At 46.0% G+C, this 25,497-nt stretch overlaps 1 protein-coding gene across 4 annotated transcripts in view; it reads right to left on the minus strand.

Annotated features, from left to right (window-relative positions):
* LOC115123702 (tetratricopeptide repeat protein 21B-like) overlaps positions 1 to 25,497 on the minus strand; it is a 147,804-nt gene that overhangs the window by 91,144 nt on the left and 31,163 nt on the right. For all 4 annotated transcript variants that reach the window (XM_065019213.1, XM_065019211.1, XM_065019212.1 and 1 more), the window contains exons 13-16: positions 23,941 to 24,098; positions 21,052 to 21,249; positions 20,566 to 20,718; positions 20,329 to 20,487 (exon numbers count right to left, since the gene is read on the minus strand). In XM_065019213.1, coding sequence (XP_064875285.1) covers positions 20,329 to 20,487; positions 20,566 to 20,718; positions 21,052 to 21,249; positions 23,941 to 24,098 — 668 coding nt within the window. The remainder of the gene's footprint in view (positions 1 to 20,328; positions 20,488 to 20,565; positions 20,719 to 21,051; positions 21,250 to 23,940; positions 24,099 to 25,497) is intronic.

The following is a 25,497-nucleotide window of genomic DNA, read 5'->3' on the forward strand; positions in this document are numbered from 1 at the left end:
ACCAAGATCTACCTACTGAGTTACAGAGGACCAAGATCCATGATCTACCTACTGAGTTACAGAGGACCAAGATCCATGATCTACCTACTGAGTTACAGAGGACCAAGATCTACCTACTGAGTTACAGAGGACCAAGATCTACCTACTGAGTTACAGAGGACCAAGATCTACCTACTGAGTTACAGAGGACCAAGATCCATGATCTACCTACTGAGTTACAGAGGACCAAGATCCATGATCTACCTACTGAGTTACAGAGGACCAAGATCCATGATCTACCTACTGAGTTACAGAGGACCAAGATCCATGATCTACCTACTGAGTTACAGAGGACCAAGATCCTACTGAGATCTACCTACTGAGTTACAGAGGACCAAGATCTACCTACTGAGTTACAGACCAAGACCATGATCTACCTACTGAGTTACAGAGGACCAAGAAGATCTACCTACTGAGTTACAGAGGACCAAGATCTACCTACTGAGTTACAGAGGACCAAGATCTACCTACTGAGTTACAGAGGACCAAGATCTACCTACTGAGTTACAGAGGACCAAGATCCAGATCTACCTACTGAGTTACAGAGGACCAAGATCCATGATCTACCTACTGAGTTACAGAGGACCAAGATCCATGATCTACCTACTGAGTTACAGAGGACCAAGATCCATGATCTACCTACTGAGTTACAGAGGACCAAGATCTACCTACTGAGTTACAGAGGACCAAGATCCATGATCTACCTACTGAGTTACAGAGGACCAAGATCTACCTACTGAGTTACAGAGGACCAAGATCTACCTACTGAGTTACAGAGGAGTTACAGAGGACCAAGAAGATCTACCTACTGAGTTACAGAGGACCAAGATCTACCTACTGAGTTACAGAGGACCAAGATCTACCTACTGAGTTACAGAGGACCAAGAAGATCTACCTACTGAGTTACAGAGATCTACCTACTGAGTTACAGAGATCCAAGATCTACCTACTGAGTTACAGAGGACCAAGATCCATGATCTACCTACTGAGTTACAGAGGACCAAGATCCAGATCTACCTACTGAGTTACAGAGGACCAAGATCTACCTACTGAGTTACAGAGGACCAAGATCTACCTACTGAGTTACAGAGGACCAAGATCCATGATCTACCTACTGAGTTACAGAGGACCAAGATCTACCTACTGAGTTACAGAGGACCAAGATCTACCTACTGAGTTACAGAGGACCAAGATCCATGATCTACCTACTGAGTTACAGAGGACCAAGATCCATGATCTACCTACTGAGTTACAGAGGACCAAGATCTACCTACTGAGTTACAGAGGACCAAGATCTACCTACTGAGTTACAGAGGACCAAGATCTACCTACTGAGTTACAGAGGACCAAGATCCATGATCTACCTACTGAGTTACAGAGGACCAAGATCTACCTACTGAGTTACAGAGGACCAAGATGATCTACCTACTGAGTTACAGAGGACCAAGATCTACCTACTGAGTTACAGAGGACCAAGATCCTCTACCTACTGAGTTACAGAGGACCAAGAAGATCTACCTACTGAGTTACAGAGGACCAAGATCCATGATCTACCTACTGAGTTACAGAGGACCAAGATCCAGATCTACCTACTGAGTTACAGAGGACCAAGAAGATCTACCTACTGAGTTACAGAGGACCAAGATCTACCTACTGATCTACCTACTGAGTTACAGAGGACCAAGATCCATGATCTACCTACTGAGTTACAGAGGACCAAGATCTACCTACTGAGTTACAGAGGACCAAGATCCATGATCTACCTACTGAGTTACAGAGGACCAAGATCTACCTACTGAGTTACAGAGGACCAAGATCTACCTACTGAGTTACAGAGGACCAAGATCCATGATCTACCTACTGAGTTACAGAGGACCAAGATCTAAGATCTACCTACTGAGTTACAGAGGACCAAGATCTATGATCTACCTACTGAGTTACAGAGGACCAAGATCTACCTACTGAGTTACAGAGGACCAAGATCCAGATCTACCTACTGAGTTACAGAGGACCATGATCTACCTACTGAGTTACAGAGGACCAAGATCTACCTACTGAGTTACAGAGGACCAAGATCTACCTACTGAGTTACAGAGGACCAAGAAGATCTACCTACTGAGTTACAGAGGACCAAGATCCATGATCTACCTACTGAGTTACAGAGGACCAAGATCCAAGATCTACCTACTGAGTTACAGAGGACCAAGATCTACCTACTGAGTTACAGAGGACCAAGATCCATGATCTACAGACCAAGACCAAGATCTACCTACTGAGTTACAGAGGACCAAGATCCATGATCTACCTACTGAGTTACAGAGGACCAAGAAGATCTACCTACTGAGTTACAGAGGACCAAGATCTACCTACTGAGTTACAGAGGACCAAGATCCATGATCTACCTACTGAGTTACAGAGGACCAAGATCTCCTGAGTTACAGAGGACCAAGATCTACCTACTGAGTTACAGAGGACCAAGATCCAAGATCTACCTACTGAGTTACAGAGGACCAAGAAGATCTACCTACTGAGTTACAGAGGACCAAGATCCAAGATCTACCTACTGAGTTACAGAGGACCAAGATCTACCTACTGAGTTACAGAGGACCAAGATCTACCTACTGAGTTACAGAGGACCAAGATCTACCTACTGAGTTACAGAGGACCAAGATCCATGATCTACCTACTGAGTTACAGAGGACCAAGATCCATGATCTACCTACTGAGTTACAGAGGACCAAGATCCAAGATCTACCTACTGAGTTACAGAGGACCAAGATCTACCTACTGAGTTACAGAGGACCAAGATCCATGATCTACCTACTGAGTTACAGAGGACCAAGATCCAAGATCTACCTACTGAGTTACAGAGGACCAAGATCCAAGATCTACCTACTGAGTTACAGAGGACCAAGATCTACCTACTGAGTTACAGAGGACCAAGATCTACCTACTGAGTTACAGAGGACCAAGATCCTACTGATCTACCTACTGAGTTACAGAGGACCAAGACCTACTGAGTTACAGAGGACCCTACCTACTGAGTTACAGAGGACCAAGAGATCTACCTACTGAGTTACAGAGGACCAAGATCCATGATCTACCTACTGAGTTACAGAGGACCAAGATCCATGATCTACCTACTGAGTTACAGAGGACCAAGACCAAGATCTACCTACTGAGTTACAGAGGACCAAGATCTACCTACTGAGTTACAGAGGACCAAGAAGATCTACCTACTGAGTTACAGAGGACCAAGATCTACCTACTGAGTTACAGAGGACCAAGATCTACCTACTGAGTTACAGAGGACCAAGATCATGATCTACCTACTGAGTTACAGAGGACCAAGATCTACCTACTGAGTTACAGAGGACCAAGATCCAAGATCTACCTACTGAGTTACAGAGGACCAAGATCTACCTACTGAGTTACAGAGGACCAAGATCTACCTACTGAGTTACAGAGGACCAAGATCCAAGATCTACCTACTGAGTTACAGAGGACCAAGATCCATGATCTACCTACTGAGTTACAGAGGACCAAGATCCATGATCTACCTACTGAGTTACAGAGGACCAAGAAGATCTACCTACTGAGTTACAGAGGACCAAGATCCATGATCTACCTACTGAGTTACAGAGGACCAAGATCCATGATCTACCTACTGAGTTACAGAGGACCAAGAAGATCTACCTACTGAGTTACAGAGGACCAAGATCTACCTACTGAGTTACAGAGGACCAAGATCCATGATCTACCTACTGAGTTACAGAGGACCAAGATCTACCTACTGAGTTACACAGAGGACCAAGAAGATCTACCTACTGAGTTACAGAGGACCAAGATCCTGATCTACCTACTGAGTTACAGAGGACCAAGAAGATCAAGATCCAAGATCTACCTACTGAGTTACAGAGGACCAAGATCTACCTACTGAGTTACAGAGGACCAAGATCCAAGATCTACCTACTGAGTTACAGAGGACCAAGATCCTGATCTACCTACTGAGTTACAGAGGACCAAGATCTACCTACTGAGTTACAGAGGACCAAGATCTACCTACTGAGTTACAGAGGACCAAGATCTACCTACTGAGTTACAGAGGACCAAGATCTACCTACTGAGTTACAGAGGACCAAGATCCATGATCTACCTACTGAGTTACAGAGGACCAAGATCCATGATCTACCTACTGAGTTACAGAGGACCAAGATCCATGATCAACTGAGTTCCAAGATCTACCTACTGAGTTACAGAGGACCAAGATCCATGATCTACCTACTGAGTTACAGAGGACCAAGATCCATGATCTACCTACTGAGTTACAGAGGACCAAGATCTACCTACTGAGTTACAGAGGACCAAGATCTACCTACTGAGTTACAGAGGACCAAGATCTACCCAGTTACAGAGGATCTACCTACTGAGTTACAGAGGACCAAGATCTATGATCTACCTACTGAGTTACAGAGGACCAAGATCCATGATCTACCTACTGAGTTACAGAGGACCAAGATCTACCTACTGAGTTACAGAGGACCAAGATCTACCTACTGAGTTACAGAGGACCAAGATCTACCTACTGAGTTACAGAGGACCAAGATCTAAGATCTACCTACTGAGTTACAGAGGACCAAGATCTACCTACTGAGTTACAGAGGACCAAGATCCATGATCTACCTACTGAGTTACAGAGGACCAAGATCTACCTACTGAGTTACAGAGGACCAAGATCCAAGATCTACCTACTGAGTTACAGAGGACCAAGATCCAAGATCTACCTACTGAGTTACAGAGGACCAAGATCCAGATCTACCTACTGAGTTACAGAGGACCAAGATCTACCTACTGAGTTACAGAGGACCAGATCTACCTACTGAGTTCCATGATCTACCTACTGAGTTACAGAGGACCAAGAAGATCTACCTACTGAGTTACAGAGGACCAAGATCTACCTACTGAGTTACAGAGGACCAAGATCTACCTACTGAGTTACAGAGGACCAAGATCTACCTACTGAGTTACAGAGGACCAAGATCCAAGATCTACCTACTGAGTTACAGAGGACCAAGATCTGATCTACCTACTGAGTTACAGAGGACCAAGATCCATGATCTACCTACTGAGTTACAGAGGACCAAGATCTACCTACTGAGTTACAGAGGACCAAGAAGATCTACCTACTGAGTTACAGAGGACCAAGAAGATCTACCTACTGAGTTACAGAGGACCAAGATCCATGATCTACCTACTGAGTTACAGAGGACCAAGATCCATGATCTACCTACTGAGTTACAGAGGACCAAGATCTACCTACTGAGTTACAGAGGACCAAGATCCATGATCTACCTACTGAGTTACAGAGGACCAGAGACCAAGATCTACCTACTGAGTTACAGAGGACCAAGAAGATCTACCTACTGAGTTACAGAGGACCAAGATCTACCTACTGAGTTACAGAGGACCAAGAAGATCTACCTACTGAGTTACAGAGGACCAAGATCCAGATCTACCTACTGAGTTACAGAGGACCAAGATCCATGATCTACCTACTGAGTTACAGAGGACCAAGATCCATGATCTACCTACTGAGTTACAGAGGACCAAGAGATCTACCTACTGAGTTACAGAGGACCAAGATCTACCTACTGAGTTACAGAGGACCAAGATCCAGATCTACCTACTGAGTTACAGAGGACCAGAGATCTACCTACTGAGTTACAGAGGACCAAGATCTACCTACTGAGTTACAGAGGACCAAGAAGATCTACCTACTGAGTTACAGAGGACCAAGATCTACCTACTGAGTTACAGAGGACCAAGATCCATGATCTACCTACTGAGTTACAGAGGACCAAGATCCAAGATCTACCTACTGAGTTACAGAGACCAAGATCTACCTACTGAGTTACAGAGGACCAAGATCTACCTACTGAGTTACAGAGGACCAAGATCCATGATCTACCTACTGAGTTACAGAGGACCAAGATCCAGATCTACCTACTGAGTTACAGAGGACCAAGATCTACCTACTGAGTTACAGAGGACCAAGATCTACCTACTGAGTTACAGAGGACCAAGATCTGACCTACTGAGTTACAGAGGACCAAGATCCATGATCTACCTACTGAGTTACAGAGGACCAAGATCTACCTACTGAGTTACAGAGGACCACTGAGATCCATGATCTACCTACTGAGTTACAGAGGACCAAGATCAAGATCTACCTACTGAGTTACAGAGGACCAAGATCCATGATCTACCTACTGAGTTACAGAGGACCAAGATCCATGATCTACCTACTGAGTTACAGAGGACCAAGATCCATGATCTACCTACTGAGTTACAGAGGACCAAGATCTACCTACTGAGTTACAGAGGACCAAGATCTACCTACTGAGTTACAGAGGACCAAGATCCATGATCTACCTACTGAGTTACAGAGGACCAAGATCTACCTACTGAGTTACAGAGGACCAAGATCCATGATCTACCTACTGAGTTACAGAGGACCAAGATCCATGATCTACCTACTGAGTTACAGAGGACCAAGATCCAAGATCTACCTACTGAGTTACAGAGGACCAAGATCTACCTACTGAGTTACAGAGGACCAAGATCCATGATCTACCTACTGAGTTACAGAGGACCAAGATCCATGATCTACCTACTGAGTTACAGAGGACCAAGATCCAAGATCTACCTACTGAGTTACAGAGGACCAAGATCTACCTACTGAGTTACAGAGGACCAAGATCTACCTACTGAGTTACAGAGGACCAAGATCTACCTACTGAGTTACAGAGGACCAAGATCTACCTACTGAGTTACAGAGGACCAAGATCCATGATCTACCTACTGAGTTACAGAGGACCAAGATCCATGATCTACCTACTGAGTTACAGAGGACCAAGATCCAAGATCTACCTACTGAGTTACAGAGGACCAAGATCTACCTACTGAGTTACAGAGGACCAAGATCCATGATCTACCTACTGAGTTACAGAGGACCAAGATCCAAGATCTACCTACTGAGTTACAGAGGACCAAGATCTACCTACTGAGTTACAGAGGACCAAGATCTACCTACTGAGTTACAGAGGACCAAGATCTACCTACTGAGTTACAGAGGACCAAGATCTACCTACTGAGTTACAGAGGACCAAGAAGATCTACCTACTGAGTTACAGAGGACCAAGATCCATGATCTACCTACTGAGTTACAGAGGACCAAGATCCAAGATCTACCTACTGAGTTACAGAGGACCAAGATCCATGATCTACCTACTGAGTTACAGAGGACCAAGAAGATCTACCTACTGAGTTACAGAGGACCAAGATCCAAGATCTACCTACTGAGTTACAGAGGACCAAGATCTACCTACTGAGTTACAGAGGACCAAGATCTGATCTACCTACTGAGTTACAGAGGACCAAGATCCATGATCTACCTACTGAGTTACAGAGGACCAAGATCCAGATCTACCTACTGAGTTACAGAGGACCAAGATCCAAGATCTACCTACTGAGTTACAGAGGACCAAGATCCAGATCTACCTACTGAGTTACAGAGGACCAAGATCCATGATCTACCTACTGAGTTACAGAGGACCAAGATCTACCTACTGAGTTACAGAGGACCAAGATCCATGATCTACCTACTGAGTTACAGAGGACCAAGAAGATCTACCTACTGAGTTACAGAGGACCAAGATCTACCTACTGAGTTACAGAGGACCAAGATCTACCTACTGAGTTACAGAGGACCAAGATCCATGATCTACCTACTGAGTTACAGAGACCAAGATCCAAGATCTACCTACTGAGTTACAGAGGACCAAGATCCTACTGATCTACCTACTGAGTTACAGAGGACCAAGAAGATCTACCTACTGAGTTACAGAGGACCAAGATCTACCTACTGAGTTACAGAGGACCAAGATCCATGATCTACCTACTGAGTTACAGAGGACCAAGATCCTACTGAGTTACAGAGGACCAAGATCTACCTACTGAGTTACAGAGGACCAAGATCACCAAGATCTACCTACTGAGTTACAGAGGACCAAGATCTACCTACTGAGTTACAGAGGACCAAGATCTACCTACTGAGTTACAGAGGACCAAGATCTACCTACTGAGTTACAGAGGACCAAGATCCATGATCTACCTACTGAGTTACAGAGGACCAAGATCCAAGATCTACCTACTGAGTTACAGAGGACCAAGATCCAAGATCTACCTACTGAGTTACAGAGGACCAAGATCTACCTACTGAGTTACAGAGGACCAAGATCCATGATCTACCTACTGAGTTACAGAGGACCAAGATCTACCTACTGAGTTACAGAGGACCAAGATCTACCTACTGAGTTACAGAGGACCAAGATCTACCTACTGAGTTACAGAGGACCAAGATCCATGATCTACCTACTGAGTTACAGAGGACCAAGATCCAAGATCTACCTACTGAGTTACAGAGGACCAAGATCCATGATCTACCTACTGAGTTACAGAGGACCAAGATCCATGATCTACCTACTGAGTTACAGAGGACCAAGATCCATGATCTACCTACTGAGTTACAGAGGACCAAGATCTACCTACTGAGTTACAGAGGACCAAGATCTACCTACTGAGTTACAGAGGACCAAGATCTACCTACTGAGTTACAGAGGACCAAGATCTAAGATCTACCTACTGAGTTACAGAGGACCAAGATCTACCTACTGAGTTACAGAGGACCAAGACCTACCTACTGAGTTACAGAGGACCAAGATCCAGATCTACCTACTGAGTTACAGAGGACCAAGATCCATGATCTACCTACTGAGTTACAGAGGACCAAGATCCATGATCTACCTACTGAGTTACAGAGGACCAAGATCCATGATCTACCTACTGAGTTACAGAGGACCAAGATCCATGATCTACCTACTGAGTTACAGAGGACCAAGATCTACCTACTGAGTTACAGAGGACCAAGATCCATGATCTACCTACTGAGTTACAGAGGACCAAGATCTACCTACTGAGTTACAGAGGACCAAGATCCATGATCTACCTACTGAGTTACAGAGGACCAAGATCTACCTACTGAGTTACAGAGGACCAAGATCTACCTACTGAGTTACAGAGGACCAAGATCTACCTACTGAGTTACAGAGGACCAAGATCCATGATCTACCTACTGAGTTACAGAGGACCAAGATCTACCTACTGAGTTACAGAGGACCAAGACCAAGATCTACCTACTGAGTTACAGAGGACCAAGATCTACCTACTGAGTTACAGAGGACCAAGATCCATGATCTACCTACTGAGTTACAGAGGACCAAGATCCAGATCTACCTACTGAGTTACAGAGGACCAAGATCCATGATCTACCTACTGAGTTACAGAGGACCAAGATCTACCTACTGAGTTACAGAGGACCAAGATCCATGATCTACCTACTGAGTTACAGAGGACCAAGATCTACCTACTGAGTTACAGAGGACCAAGATCTACCTACTGAGTTACAGAGGACCAAGATCTACCTACTGAGTTACAGAGGACCAAGATCCATGATCTACCTACTGAGTTACAGAGGACCAAGATCCAGATCTACCTACTGAGTTACAGAGGACCAAGATCCATGATCTACCTACTGAGTTACAGAGGACCAAGATCTACCTACTGAGTTACAGAGGATCCAAGATCTACCTACTGAGTTACAGAGGACCAAGATCCATGATCTACCTACTGAGTTACAGAGGACCAAGATCCATGATCTACCTACTGAGTTACAGAGGACCAAGATCTACCTACTGAGTTACAGAGGACCAAGATCTACCTACTGAGTTACAGAGGACCAAGATCCATGATCTACCTACTGAGTTACAGAGGACCAAGATCTAAGATCTACCTACTGAGTTACAGAGGACCAAGATCCATGATCTACCTACTGAGTTACAGAGGACCAAGATCCCTACTGAGTTACAGAGGACCAAGATCCATGATCTACCTACTGAGTTACAGAGGACCAAGATCCAGATCTACCTACTGAGTTACAGAGGACCAAGATCTACCTACTGAGTTACAGAGGACCAAGATCTACCTACTGAGTTACAGAGGACCAAGACCAAGATCTACCTACTGAGTTACAGAGGACCAAGATCTACCTACTGAGTTACAGAGGACCAAGATCCATGATCTACCTACTGAGTTACAGAGGACCAAGATCCAAGATCTACCTACTGAGTTACAGAGGACCAAGATCCATGATCTACCTACTGAGTTACAGAGGACCAAGATCTACCTACTGAGTTACAGAGGACCAAGATCCATGATCTACCTACTGAGTTACAGAGGACCAAGATCTACCTACTGAGTTACAGAGGACCAAGATCTACCTACTGAGTTACAGAGGACCAAGATCTACCTACTGAGTTACAGAGGACCAAGATCCAAGATCTACCTACTGAGTTACAGAGGACCAAGATCTACCTACTGAGTTACAGAGGACCAAGATCCATGATCTACCTACTGAGTTACAGAGGACCAAGATCCATGATCTACCTACTGAGTTACAGAGGACCAAGATCCAAGATCTACCTACTGAGTTACAGAGGACCAAGATCCAAGATCTACCTACTGAGTTACAGAGGACCAAGATCTACCTACTGAGTTACAGAGGACCAAGATCTACCTACTGAGTTACAGAGGACCAAGATCTACCTACTGAGTTACAGAGGACCAAGATCTACCTACTGAGTTACAGAGGACCAAGATCTACCTACTGAGTTACAGAGGACCAAGATCCATGATCTACCTACTGAGTTACAGAGGACCAAGATCCAAGATCTACCTACTGAGTTACAGAGGACCAAGATCTACCTACTGAGTTACAGAGGACCAAGATCCATGATCTACCTACTGAGTTACAGAGGACCAAGATCTACCTACTGAGTTACAGAGGACCAAGATCCATGATCTACCTACTGAGTTACAGAGGACCAAGATCTACCTACTGAGTTACAGAGGACCAAGATCTGATCTACCTGAGTTACAGAGGACCAAGATCCATGATCTACCTACTGAGTTACAGAGGACCAAGAAGATCTACCTACTGAGTTACAGAGGACCAAGATCTACCTACTGAGTTACAGAGGACCAAGATCTACCTACTGAGTTACAGAGACCAAGATCCAAGATCTACCTACTGAGTTACAGAGGACCAAGATCCATGATCTACCTACTGAGTTACAGAGGACCAAGATCCAGATCTACCTACTGAGTTACAGAGGACCAAGATCCATGATCTACCTACTGAGTTACAGAGGACCAAGAAGATCTACCTACTGAGTTACAGAGGACCAAGATCCAGATCTACCTACTGAGTTACAGAGGACCAAGATCTAAGATCTACCTACTGAGTTACAGAGGACCAAGATCCATGATCTACCTACTGAGTTACAGAGGACCAAGATCTACCTACTGAGTTACAGAGGACCAAGATCCATGATCTACCTACTGAGTTACAGAGGACCAAGATCTACCTACTGAGTTACAGAGGACCAAGATCCAAGATCTACCTACTGAGTTACAGAGGACCAAGATCCAAGATCTACCTACTGAGTTACAGAGGACCAAGATCCATGATCTACCTACTGAGTTACAGAGGACCAAGATCCATGATCTACCTACTGAGTTACAGAGGACCAAGATCCATGATCTACCTACTGAGTTACAGAGGACCAAGATCCATGATCTACCTACTGAGTTACAGAGGACCAAGATCTACCTACTGAGTTACAGAGGACCAAGATCTACCTACTGAGTTACAGAGGACCAAGATCCATGATCTACCTACTGAGTTACAGAGGACCAAGATCTACCTACTGAGTTACAGAGGACCAAGATCTACCTACTGAGTTACAGAGGACCAATATCTACCTACTGAGTTACAGAGGACCAAGATCCATGATCTACCTACTGAGTTACAGAGGACCAAGATCCATGATCTACCTACTGAGTTACAGAGGACCAAGATCCAAGATCTACCTACTGAGTTACAGAGGACCAAGATCCAAGATCTACCTACTGAGTTACAGGGGACCAAGATCCAAGATCTACCTACTGAGTTACAGAGGACCATGATCTACCTACTGAGTTACAGAGGACCAAGATCTACCTACTGAGTTACAGAGGACCAAGATCTACCTACTGAGTTACAGAGGACCAAGATCCATGATCTACCTACTGAGTTACAGAGGACCAAGATCCAAGATCTACCTACTGAGTTACAGAGGACCAAGATCCATGATCTACCTACTGAGTTACAGAGGACCAAGATCCAAGATCTACATACTGAGTTACAGAGGACCAAGATCCATGATCTACCTACTGAGTTACAGAGGACCAAGATCTACCTACTGAGTTACAGAGGACCAAGATCTACCTACTGAGTTACAGAGGACCAAGATCTACCTACTGAGTTACAGAGGACCAAGATCTAAGATCTACCTACTGAGTTACAGAGGACCAAGATCTACCTACTGAGTTACAGAGGACCAAGAAGATCTACCTACTGAGTTACAGAGGACCAAGATCCAGATCTACCTACTGAGTTACAGAGGACCAAGATCCATGATCTACCTACTGAGTTACAGAGGACCAAGATCCAAGATCTACCTACTGAGTTACAGAGGACCAAGATCTACCTACTGAGTTACAGAGGACCAAGATCCATGATCTACCTACTGAGTTACAGAGGACCAAGATCCATGATCTACCTACTGAGTTACAGAGGACCAAGATCCAAGATCTACCTACTGAGTTACAGAGGACCAAGATCTACCTACTGAGTTACAGAGGACCAAGATCTACCTACTGAGTTACAGAGGACCAAGATCTACCTACTGAGTTACAGAGGACCAAGATCCATGATCTACCTACTGAGTTACAGAGGACCAAGATCCATGATCTACCTACTGAGTTACAGAGGACCAAGATCCATGATCTACCTACTGAGTTACAGAGGACCAAGATCCATGATCTACCTACTGAGTTACAGAGGACCAAGATCCATGATCTACCTACTGAGTTACAGAGGACCAAGATCCATGATCTACCTACTGAGTTACAGAGGACCAAGATCTACCTACTGAGTTACAGAGGACCAAGATCTACCTACTGAGTTACAGAGGACCAAGATCTACCTACTGAGTTACAGAGGACCAAGATCTACCTACTGAGTTACAGAGGACCAAGAAGATCTACCTACTGAGTTACAGAGGACCAAGATCCAAGATCTACCTACTGAGTTACAGAGGACCAAGAAGATCTACCTACTGAGTTACAGAGGACCAAGATCCATGATCTACCTACTGAGTTACAGAGGGACCAAGATCTACCTACTGAGTTACAGAGGACCAAGATCTACCTACTGAGTTACAGAGGACCAAGATCTACCTACTGAGTTACAGAGGACCAAGATCCATGATCTACCTACTGAGTTACAGAGGACCCAAGATCCAAGATCTACCTACTGAGTTACAGAGGACCAAGAAGATCCAAGATCTACCTACTGAGTTACAGAGGACCAAGATCCATGATCTACCTACTGAGTTACAGAGGACCAGATCTACCTACTGAGTTACAGAGGACCAAGATCCATGATCTACCTACTGAGTTACAGAGGACCAAGATCCATGATCTACCTACTGAGTTACAGAGGACCAAGATCCAAGATCTACCTACTGAGTTACAGAGGACCAAGAAGATCTACCTACTGAGTTACAGAGGACCAAGATCCAAGATCTACCTACTGAGTTACAGAGGACCAAGATCCAAGATCTACCTACTGAGTTACAGAGGACCAAGATCTACCTACTGAGTTACAGAGGACCAAGACCACAGAGGACCTACTGAGTTACAGAGGACCAAGATCCATGATCTACCTACTGAGTTACAGAGGACCAAGATCCATGATCTACCTACTGAGTTACAGAGGACCAAGATCTACCTACTGAGTTACAGAGGACCAAGAGATCTACCTACTGAGTTACAGAGGACCAAGATCTACCTACTGAGTTACAGAGGACCAAGATCCAGATCTACCTACTGAGTTACAGAGGACCAAGATCCATGATCTACCTACTGAGTTACAGAGGACCAAGATCTACCTACTGAGTTACAGAGGACCAAGATCCATGATCTACCTACTGAGTTACAGAGGACCAAGATCCATGATCTACCTACTGAGTTACAGAGGACCCAAGATCTACCTACTGAGTTACAGAGGACCAAGATCCATGATCTACCTACTGAGTTACAGAGGACCAAGATCTACCTACTGAGTTACAGAGGACCAAGATCATGATCTACCTACTGAGTTACAGAGGACCAAGATCCAAGATCTACCTACTGAGTTACAGAGGACCAAGATCCAAGATCTACCTACTGAGTTACAGAGGACCAAGATCTACCTACTGAGTTACAGAGGACCAAGATCCAAGATCTACCTACTGAGTTACAGAGGACCAAGATCTACCTACTGAGTTACAGAGGACCAAGATCTACCTACTGAGTTACAGAGGACCAAGATCTAAGATCTACCTACTGAGTTACAGAGGACCAAGATCTACCTACTGAGTTACAGAGGACCAAGATCCATGATCTACCTACTGAGTTACAGAGGACCAAGATCCATGATCTACCTACTGAGTTACAGAGGACCAAGATCTACCTACTGAGTTACAGAGGACCAAGATCTACCTACTGAGTTACAGAGGACCAAGATCCATGATCTACCTACTGAGTTACAGAGGACCAAGATCCATGATCTACCTACTGAGTTACAGAGGACCAAGATCCAAGATCTACCTACTGAGTTACAGAGGACCAAGATCTACCTACTGAGTTACAGAGGACCAAGATCCATGATCTACCTACTGAGTTACAGAGGACCAAGATCCATGATCTACCTACTGAGTTACAGAGGACCAAGATCCAAGATCTACCTACTGAGTTACAGAGGACCAAGATCTACCTACTGAGTTACAGAGGACCAAGATCCATGATCTACCTACTGAGTTACAGAGGACCAAGATCCATGATCTACCTACTGAGTTACAGAGGACCAAGATCCAAGATCTACCTACTGAGTTACAGAGGACCAAGATCCAAGATCTACCTACTGAGTTACAGAGGACCAAGATCCAAGATCTACCTACTGAGTTACAGAGGACCATGATCTACCTACTGAGTTACAGAGGACCAAGATCTACCTACTGAGTTACAGAGGACCAAGAATGATCTACCTACTGAGTTACAGAGGACCAAGATCCATGATCTACCTACTGAGTTACAGAGGACCAAGATCTACCTACTGAGTTACAGAGGACCAAGATCTACCTACTGAGTTACAGAGGACCAAGATCCATGATCTACCTACTGAGTTACAGAGGACCAAGATCCAGATCTACCTACTGAGTTACAGAGGACCAAGATCTACCTACTGAGTTACAGAGGACCAAGATCCATGATCTACCTACTGAGTTACAGAGGACCAAGATCCATGATCTACCTACTGAGTTACAGAGGACCAAGATCCAAGATCTACCTACTGAGTTACAGAGGACCAAGATCTACCTACTGAGTTACAGAGGACCAAGAAGATCTACCTACTGAGTTACAGAGGGACCAAGATCTACCTACTGAGTTACAGAGGACCAAGACCAAGATCTACCTACTGAGTTACAGAGGACCAAGATCTACCTACTGAGTTACAGAGGACCAAGATCCAGATCTACCTACTGAGTTACAGAGGACCAAGATCTACCTACTGAGTTACAGAGGACCAAGATCCAAGATCTACCTACTGAGTTACAGAGGACCAAGATCCATGATCTACCTACTGAGTTACAGAGGACCAAGATCCATGATCTACCTACTGAGTTACAGAGGACCAAGATCTACCTACTGAGTTACAGAGGACCAAGATCTACCTACTGAGTTACAGAGGACCAAGATCTACCTACTGAGTTACAGAGGACCAAGATCTACCTACTGAGTTACAGAGGACCAAGATCTACCTACTGAGTTACAGAGGACCAAGATCCAGATCTACCTACTGAGTTACAGAGGACCAAGATCCATGATCTACCTACTGAGTTACAGAGGACCAAGATCCAAGATCTACCTACTGAGTTACAGAGGACCAAGATCTACCTACTGAGTTACAGAGGACCAAGATCCAGATCTACCTACTGAGTTACAGAGGACCAAGATCCATGATCTACCTACTGAGTTACAGAGGACAGAGGACCAAGATCTACCTACTGAGTTACAGAGGACCAAGATACCTACCTACTGAGTTACAGAGGACCAGAGGACCAAGATCTACCTACTGAGTTACAGAGGACCAAGATCCATGATCTACCTACTGAGTTACAGAGGACCAAGATCCAATATCTACCTACTGAGTTACAGAGGACCAAGATCCAAGATCTACCTACTGAGTTACAGAGGACCAAGATCCATGATCTACCTACTGAGTTACAGAGGACCAAGATCAAGATCTACCTACTGAGTTACAGAGGACCAAGACCAAGATCTACCTACTGAGTTACAGAGGACCAAGATCTACCTACTGAGTTACAGAGGACCAAGATCTACCTACTGAGTTACAGAGGACCAAGATCTACCTACTGAGTTACAGAGGACCAAGATCTACCTACTGAGTTACAGAGGACCAAGATCTACCTACTGAGTTACAGAGGACCAAGATCCATGATCTACCTACTGAGTTACAGAGGACCAAGATCCAAGATCTACCTACTGAGTTACAGAGGACCAAGATCCATGATCTACCTACTGAGTTACAGAGGACCAAGATCCATGATCTACCTACTGAGTTACAGAGGACCAAGATCTACCTACTGAGTTACAGAGGACCAAGATCTACCTACTGAGTTACAGAGGACCAAGATCTACCTACTGAGTTACAGAGGACCAAGATCCATGATCTACCTACTGAGTTACAGAGGACCAAGATCCATGATCTACCTACTGAGTTACAGAGGACCAAGATCTACCTACTGAGTTACAGAGGACCAAGATCCATGATCTACCTACTGAGTTACAGAGGACCAAGATCCATGATCTACCTACTGAGTTACAGAGGACCAAGATCCAAGATCTACCTACTGAGTTACAGAGGACCAAGATCTACCTACTGAGTTACAGAGGACCAAGATCTAAGATCTACCTACTGAGTTACAGAGGACCAAGATCTACCTACTGAGTTACAGAGGACCAAGATCCTGATCTACCTACTGAGTTACAGAGGACCAAGATGATCTACCTACTGAGTTACAGAGGACCAAGATCTACCTACTGAGTTACAGAGGACCAAGATCTACCTACTGAGTTACAGAGGACCAAGATCTACCTACTGAGTTACAGAGGACCAAGATCCATGATCTACCTACTGAGTTACAGAGGACCATGATCTACCTACTGAGTTACAGAGGACCAAGATCTACCTACTGAGTTACAGAGGACCAAGATCCATGATCTACCTACTGAGTTACAGAGGACCAAGATCTACCTACTGAGTTACAGAGGACCAAGATCTACCTACTGAGTTACAGAGGACCAAGATCTACCCAGTTACAGAGGACCAAGATCTACCTACTGAGTTACAGAGGACCAAGATCCATGATCTACCTACTGAGTTACAGAGGACCAAGATCTAAGATCTACCTACTGAGTTACAGAGGACCAAGATCCATGATCTACCTACTGAGTTACAGAGGACCAAGATCTACCTACTGAGTTACAGAGGACCAAGATCCATGATCTACCTACTGAGTTACAGAGGACCAAGATCCAAGATCTACCTACTGAGTTACAGAGGACCAAGATCTACCTACTGAGTTACAGAGGACCAAGATCCAAGATCTACCTACTGAGTTACAGAGGACCAAGATCTACCTACTGAGTTACAGAGGACCAAGATCTACCTACTGAGTTACAGAGGACCAAGATCCATGATCTACCTACTGAGTTACAGAGGACCAAGATCCAAGATCTACCTACTGAGTTACAGAGGACCAAGATCTACCTACTGAGTTACAGAGGACCAAGATCTACCTACTGAGTTACAGAGGACTGAGTTACAGAGGACCAAGATCTACCTACTGAGTTACAGAGGACCAAGATCTACCTACTGAGTTACAGAGGACCAAGATCTACCTACTGAGTTACAGAGGACCAAGATCCATGATCTACCTACTGAGTTACAGAGGACCAAGATCTAAGATCTACCTACTGAGTTACAGAGGACCAAGATCCATGATCTACCTACTGAGTTACAGAGGACCAAGATCTACCTACTGAGTTACAGAGACCAAGACCAAGATCTACCTACTGAGTTACAGAGGACCAAGATCTACCTACTGAGTTACAGAGGACCAAGAAGATCTACCTACTGAGTTACAGAGGACCAAGACCAAGATCTACCTACTGAGTTACAGAGGACCAAGATCTACCTACTGAGTTACAGAGGACCAAGATCCATGATCTACCTACTGAGTTACAGAGGACAAGATCCAAGATCTACCTACTGAGTTACAGAGGACCAAGATCTACCTACTGAGTTACAGAGGACCAAGATACAGATCTACCTACTGAGTTACAGAGGACCAAGATCCAGATCTACCTACTGAGTTACAGGACCAAGATCCAAGATCTACCTACTGAGTTACAGAGGACCAAGATCCAAGATCTACCTACTGAGTTACAGAGGACCAAGATCTACCTACTGAGTTACAGAGGACCAAGATCCATGATCTACCTACTGAGTTACAGAGGACCAAGATCCATGATCTACCTACTGAGTTACAGAGGACCAAGATCTACCTACTGAGTTACAGAGGACCAAGATCCAAGATCTACCTACTGAGTTACAGAGGACCAAGATCCATGATCTACCTACTGAGTTACAGAGGACCAAGATCCATGATCTACCTACTGAGTTACAGAGGACCAAGATCTACCTACTGAGTTACAGAGGACCAAGATCTACCTACTGAGTTACAGAGGACCAAGATCCATGATCTACCTACTGAGTTACAGAGGACCAAGATCTACCTACTGAGTTACAGAGGACCAAGATCTACCTACTGAGTTACAGAGGACCAAGATCCATGATCTACCTACTGAGTTACAGAGGACCAAGATCCATGATCTACCTACTGAGTTACAGAGGACCAAGACCAAGATCTACCTACTGAGTTACAGAGGACCAAGATCTACCTACTGAGTTACAGAGGACCAAGATCCAAGATCTACCTACTGAGTTACAGAGGACCAAGATCCAAGATCTACCTACTGAGTTACAGAGGACCAAGATCTACCTACTGAGTTACAGAGGACCAAGATCTACCTACTGAGTTACAGAGGACCAAGATCTACCTACTGAGTTACAGAGGACCAAGATCCATGATCTACCTACTGAGTTACAGAGGACCAAGATCCATGATCTACCTACTGAGTTACAGAGGACCAAGATCCATGATCTACCTACTGAGTTACAGAGGACCAAGATCTACCTACTGAGTTACAGAGGACCAAGATCTACCTACTGAGTTACAGAGGACCAAGATCTACCTACTGAGTTACAGAGGACCAAGATCTACCTACTGAGTTACAGAGGACCAAGATCTACCTACTGAGTTACAGAGGACCAAGATCTACCTACTGAGTTACAGAGGACCAAGATCTACCTACTGAGTTACAGAGGACCAAGATCTACCTACTGAGTTACAGAGGACCAAGTTCCACCTACTGAGTTACAGAGGACCAAGATCCATGATCTACCTACTGAGTTACAGAGGACCAAGATCTACCTACTGAGTTACAGAGGACCAAGTTCCACCTACTGAGTTACAGAGGACCAAGATCTACCTACTGAGTTACAGAGGACCAAGATCCATGATCTACCTACTGAGTTACAGAGGACCAAGATCTACCTACTGAGTTACAGAGGACCAAGATCCATGATCTACCTACTGAGTTACAGAGGACCAAGATCCATGATCTACCTACTGAGTTACAGAGGACCAAGATCCATGATCTACCTACTGAGTTACAGAGGACCAAGATCCATTATCTACCTACTGAGTTACAGAGGACCAAGATCTACCTACTGAGTTACAGAGGACCAAGATCCACCTACTGAGTTACAGAGGACCAAGATCTACCTACTGAGTTACAGATGAGCAGCTCTTGTTTTACCTCTTGTACATTGATGTAGGCGTCCCCCAGAAGGATAGAGGACTGAGGCCCGGGTAGTTCGTCTCTGATCTCCCTATAGCAGGCTATGTACAGCTTCTTGTCTTTGCGTTTCTGCAGGTATATGAGGGCCATCTTCTCCTTGGCCGCTGCATAGTGGGTCTGAAGAGAACAAGAAGAAAAGGAAGATGTTCTCTATTGCCCATTCAGTTAGAAAGAACGGAACAGTGTCTTCACAACCTGGTCCGGTGTGATGCCTCTGAGGACGCTGAGGGCTGTGTCCAGGTCATCTTTAGCCAAGGCCATGTCCACGTTAGCTATTGTCACACAGATCTCCTCTGGGGTACCAGCGAACGCCACGATAGCGTCCTGCAGCACCATGGTCGACTCATCCTGGCAGGAGAGGAGGAGGGATGGAAGGGGTTTATAGACACACACTGCACTGTCTACATGGCACTAGCTCTGCTAGTAAGAAGTGCAGAAGATGAGAAGTGTGGGTCACAGCCATGGAAGTGTTACAGGATTGCATGAGGTCAGAAAATGCACTTCCACAAACTAACCAAAACTGAACATGTGACTAGAGCATTGGACTCTATAGCCAAAGTAAAAGCCATCAATATAGGTAGAAGGGGAAGGAAGTAATTATGGGACATGACGGACTACCATAAGCAAAGTAGTAATCAATCAACCAATCAGTCAATCAATCAATGTATAAATGTAGTGTACCGGTTCTCCGTGTAGTCTCAGTGCCTCAGCCAGCTCCAGGAACACAGACACACGTACACTGTTGCTGACGTGGGCCTCTCTCCCACTCACTGCTTGGATCCCCATCGCCACCTTCAGGGACTTGATAGCCTCCTCCAGCTCTCCAACACCCCGCAATGCACGGGCTTTGAGTTGGTGGTACTGGGGGAAATCTAGCACCTAGGGAGGGGTGGAGAGAGGTGGAGGGATGGAAAGAGGGAGAGAGGGAGAAAGAGAGAGGGGGAGGGAGGGATGGAAAGAGAGAGAGGTGGAGGGATGGAAAGAGGGAGAGGTGGAGGGATGGAAAGAGGGAGAGGTGGAGGGATGGAAAGAGGGAGAGGTGGAGGGATGGAAAGAGGGAGGGATGGAAAGAGAGAGAGGTGGAGGGATGGAAAGAGGGAGGGATGGAAAGAGAGAGAGGTGGAGGGATGGAAAGGGGAGAGAGGGAGGGATGGAAAGAGGGAGAGAGGGAGGGATGGAAAGAGGGAGAGAGGGTGAAAGAGAGGGGGAGGGATGGAAAGAGAGAGAGGTGGAGGGATGGAAAGAGGGAGAGAGGGAGGGATGGAAAGAGGGAGAGAGGGAGGGATGGAAAGAGGGAGAGAGGGTGAAAGAGAGAGGGGGAGGGATGGAAAGAGGGAGAGGTGGAGGGATGGAAAGAGGGAGAGAGGGAGGGATGGAAAAAGGGACAGGTGGAGGGATGGAAAGAGAGAGAGTGAGAAAGAGAGAGAGGGAGGGATGGATGGAGAGGGGGAGAGAGGGAGAGGGATGGAAAGAGGGATGGAAAGAGGGAGAGAGGGTGAAAGAGAGAGGGGGAGGGATGGAAAGAGGGAGAGGTGGAGGGATGGAAAGAGGGAGAGAGGGAGGGATGGAAAAAGGGACAGGTGGAGGGATGGAAAGAGAGAGAGTGAGAAAGAGAGAGAGGGAGGGATGGATGGAGAGGGGGAGAGAGGGAGGGATGGAAAGAGGGAGAGAGGGTGAAAGAGAGAGGGGGAGGGATGGAAAAAGAGAGAGGTGGAGGGATGGAAAGAGGGAGAGAGGGAGGGATGGAAAGAGGGAGAGAGGGAGGGATGGAAAGAGGGAGAGAGGAAAGAGAGAGAGGGAGGGATGGAAAGAGGGAGAGGTGGAGGGATGGAAAGAGGGAGAGAGGGAGGGATGGAAAAAGGGACAGGTGGAGGGATGGGAAGAGAGAGAGTGAGAAAGAGAGAGGGAGGGATGGATGGAGAGGGGGAGAGAGGGAGAGGGATGGAAAGAGGGAGAGAGGGAGGGATGGAAAGAGGGAGAGAGGGAGAAAGAGAGAGGGGGAGGGATGGAAAGAGGGAGAGAGGGAGGGATGGAAAGAGGGAGAGGTGGAGGGATGGAGAGAGGGAGAGAGGGAGAAAGAGAAAGGGGGAGGGATGGAAAGAGAGAAGGGGAGGGGTGATGCTGGATACACTTAATTCTTAATGTACAGCTTTATGTAACACAATCAATCCTCCTACAGTGAAAGTACCCATCTATTTACCTGGAAGTTGTGGCTGACTCTGGTCTGGTCTCTACACTAGTTTACCTGGAAGTTGTGGCTGACTCTGGTCTGGTCTCTACACTAGTTTACCTGGAAGTTGTGACTGACTCTGGTCTGGACTCTATACTAGTTTACCTGGAAGTTGTGACTGACTCTGGTCTGGTCTCTACACTAGTTTACCTGGAAGTTGTGACTGACTCTGGTCTGGTCTCTACACTAGTTTACCTGGAAGTTGTGACTGACTCTGGTCTGGTCTCTACACTAGTTTACCTGGAAGTTGTGACTGACTCTGGTCTGGACTCTATACTAGTTTACCTGGAAGTTGTGACTGACTCTGGTCTGGTCTCTACACTAGTTTACCTGGAAGTTGTGGCTGACTCTGGTCTCTACACTAGTTTACCTGGAAGTTGTGACTGACTCTGGTCTCTACACTAGTTTACCTGGAAGTTGTGACTGACTCTGGTCTGGTCTCTACACTAGTTTACCTGGAAGTTGTGGCTGACTCTGGTCTGGTCTCTACACTAGTTTACCTGGAAGTTGTGACTGACTCTGGTCTCTACACTAGTTTACCTGGAAGTTGTGACTGACTCTGGTCTCTACACTAGTTTACCTGGAAGTTGTGACTGACTCTGGTCTCTACACTAATTTACCTGGAAGTTGTGACTGACTCTGGTCTGGTCTCTACACTAGTTTACCTGGAAGTTGTGGCTGACTCTGGTCTGGTCTCTACACTAGTTTACCTGGAAGTTGTGGCTGACTCTGGTCTGGTCTCTACACTAGTTTACCTGGAAGTTGTGACTGACTCTGGTCTCTACACTAGTTTACCTGGATGTTGTGACTGACTCTGGTCTCTACACTAGTTTACCTGGAAGTTGTGACTGACTCTGGTCTGGTCTCTACACTAGTTTACCTGGAAGTTGTGACTGACTCTGGTCTCTACACTAGTTTACCTGGAAGTTGTGACTGACTCTGGTCTCTACACTAGTTTACCTGGAAGTTGTGGCTGACTCTGGTCTCTACACTAGTTTACCGGGAAGTTGTGGCTGACTCTGGTCTGGTCTCTACACTAGTTTACCTGGAAGTTGTGGCTGACTCTGGTCTCTACACTAGTTTACCTGGAAGTTGTGGCTGACTCTGGTCTCTACACTAGTTTACCTGGAAGTTGTGACTGACTCTGGTCTCTACACTAGTTTACCTGGAAGTTGTGACTGACTCTGGTCTGGTCTCTACACTAGTTTACCTGGAAGTTGTGACTGACTCTGGTCTGGTCTCTACACTAGTTTACCTGGAAGTTGTGACTGACTCTGGTCTCTACACTAGTTTACCTGGAAGTTGTGACTGACTCTGGTCGGGTCTCTACACTAGTTTACCTGGAAGTTGTGGCTGACTCCGGTCTCCAGACACTGAAAGCAGAGGTTGTATTCTCCCTCATGGAGGTGTATCCTGGCCTGCAGCAGGTGGACCTCAGCGATGGTCGGGTCTCTCTCCAGACAGAAATCCAGGAACTGCTGAGCTGACTGGATGTCACCTGACAGGAGACATAACCCAAATAACGAGATAGATGTTTAAAGAGAGTAATATTGTGTATAATAAAGTAAGTAAACCGGCTCACGGGAGCAGGAGGCGACTAGTCTATTGCTGGGACTTATCCCAATCAATGTTATATTGGTAGTTTATCATGTTAACTTGTGAGTCACAATTCAGGTTGCCTTGTCCATCATGTTGGTCTCACCTGAGAGGAACTAGACATGAGCTATGTGATATAGACGCCTACGCTCCTTATCCTAACCTGCCACGTCAGTTCTCCTAACCTGCCACGTCAGTTCTCCTAGCCTGCCACGTCAGCTCTCCTAGCCTGCCACGTCAGTTGTCCTAGCCTGCCACGTCAGTTCTCCTAGCCTGCCACGTCAGTTCTCCTAGCCTGCCACGTCAGTTCTCCTAGCCTGCCACGTCAGCTCTCCTAACCTGCCACGTCAGTTCTCCTAGCCTGCCACGTCAGTTCTCCTAACCTGCCACGTCAGTTCTCCTAACCTGCCACGTCAGCTCTCCTAACCTGCCACGTCAGTTGTCCTAGCCTGCCATGTCAGTTCTCCTAACCTGCCACGTCAGTTGTCCTAACCTGCCAAGTCAGTTCTCCTAACCTGCCACGTCAGTTGTTCTAGCCTGCCACGTCAGTTGTCCTAACCTGCCACGTCAGTTGTCCTAACCTGCCACGTCAGTTCTCTAGCCTGCCACGTCAGTTCTCCTGCCACGTCAGTTGTCCTAGCCTGCCACGTCAGTTGTCCTAACCTGCCACGTCAGTTCTCCTAGCCTGCCACGTCAGTTCTCCTAACCTGCCAGGTCAGTTGTCCTAACCTGCCACGTCAGTTCTCCTAACCTGCCATGTCAGTTCTCCTAACCTGCCACGTCAGTTGTCCTAACCTGCCACGTCAGTTCTCCTAACCTGCCACGTCAGTTGTCCTAACCTGCCACGTCAGTTCTCCTAGCCTGCCACGTCAGTTCTCCTGCCACGTCAGTTCTCCTAACCTGCCACGTCAGTTGTCCTAACCTGCCACGTCAGTTGTCCTAACCTGCCACGTCAGTTCTCCTAACCTGCCACGTCAGTTGTCCTAACCTGCCACGTCAGTTCTCCTAACCTGCCACGTCAGTTCTCCTAACCTGCCAAGTCAGTTCTCCTAACCTGCCACGTCAGTTGTTCTAGCCTGCCACGTCAGTTGTCCTAACCTGCCACGTCAGTTCTCTAGCCTGCCACGTCAGTTCTCCTGCCACGTCAGTTGTCCTAGCCTGCCACGTCAGTTGTCCTAACCTGCCACGTCAGTTCTCCTAGCCTGCCACGTCAGTTCTCCTAACCTGCCAGGTCAGTTGTCCTAACCTGCCACGTCAGTTCTCCTAACCTGCCATGTCAGTTCTCCTAACCTGCCACGTCA

This window comes from Oncorhynchus nerka, linkage group LG6 (genome assembly GCF_034236695.1).
Source record: "Oncorhynchus nerka isolate Pitt River linkage group LG6, Oner_Uvic_2.0, whole genome shotgun sequence".
In the NCBI taxonomy this organism is placed as follows: Eukaryota; Metazoa; Chordata; class Actinopteri; order Salmoniformes; family Salmonidae; genus Oncorhynchus; species Oncorhynchus nerka.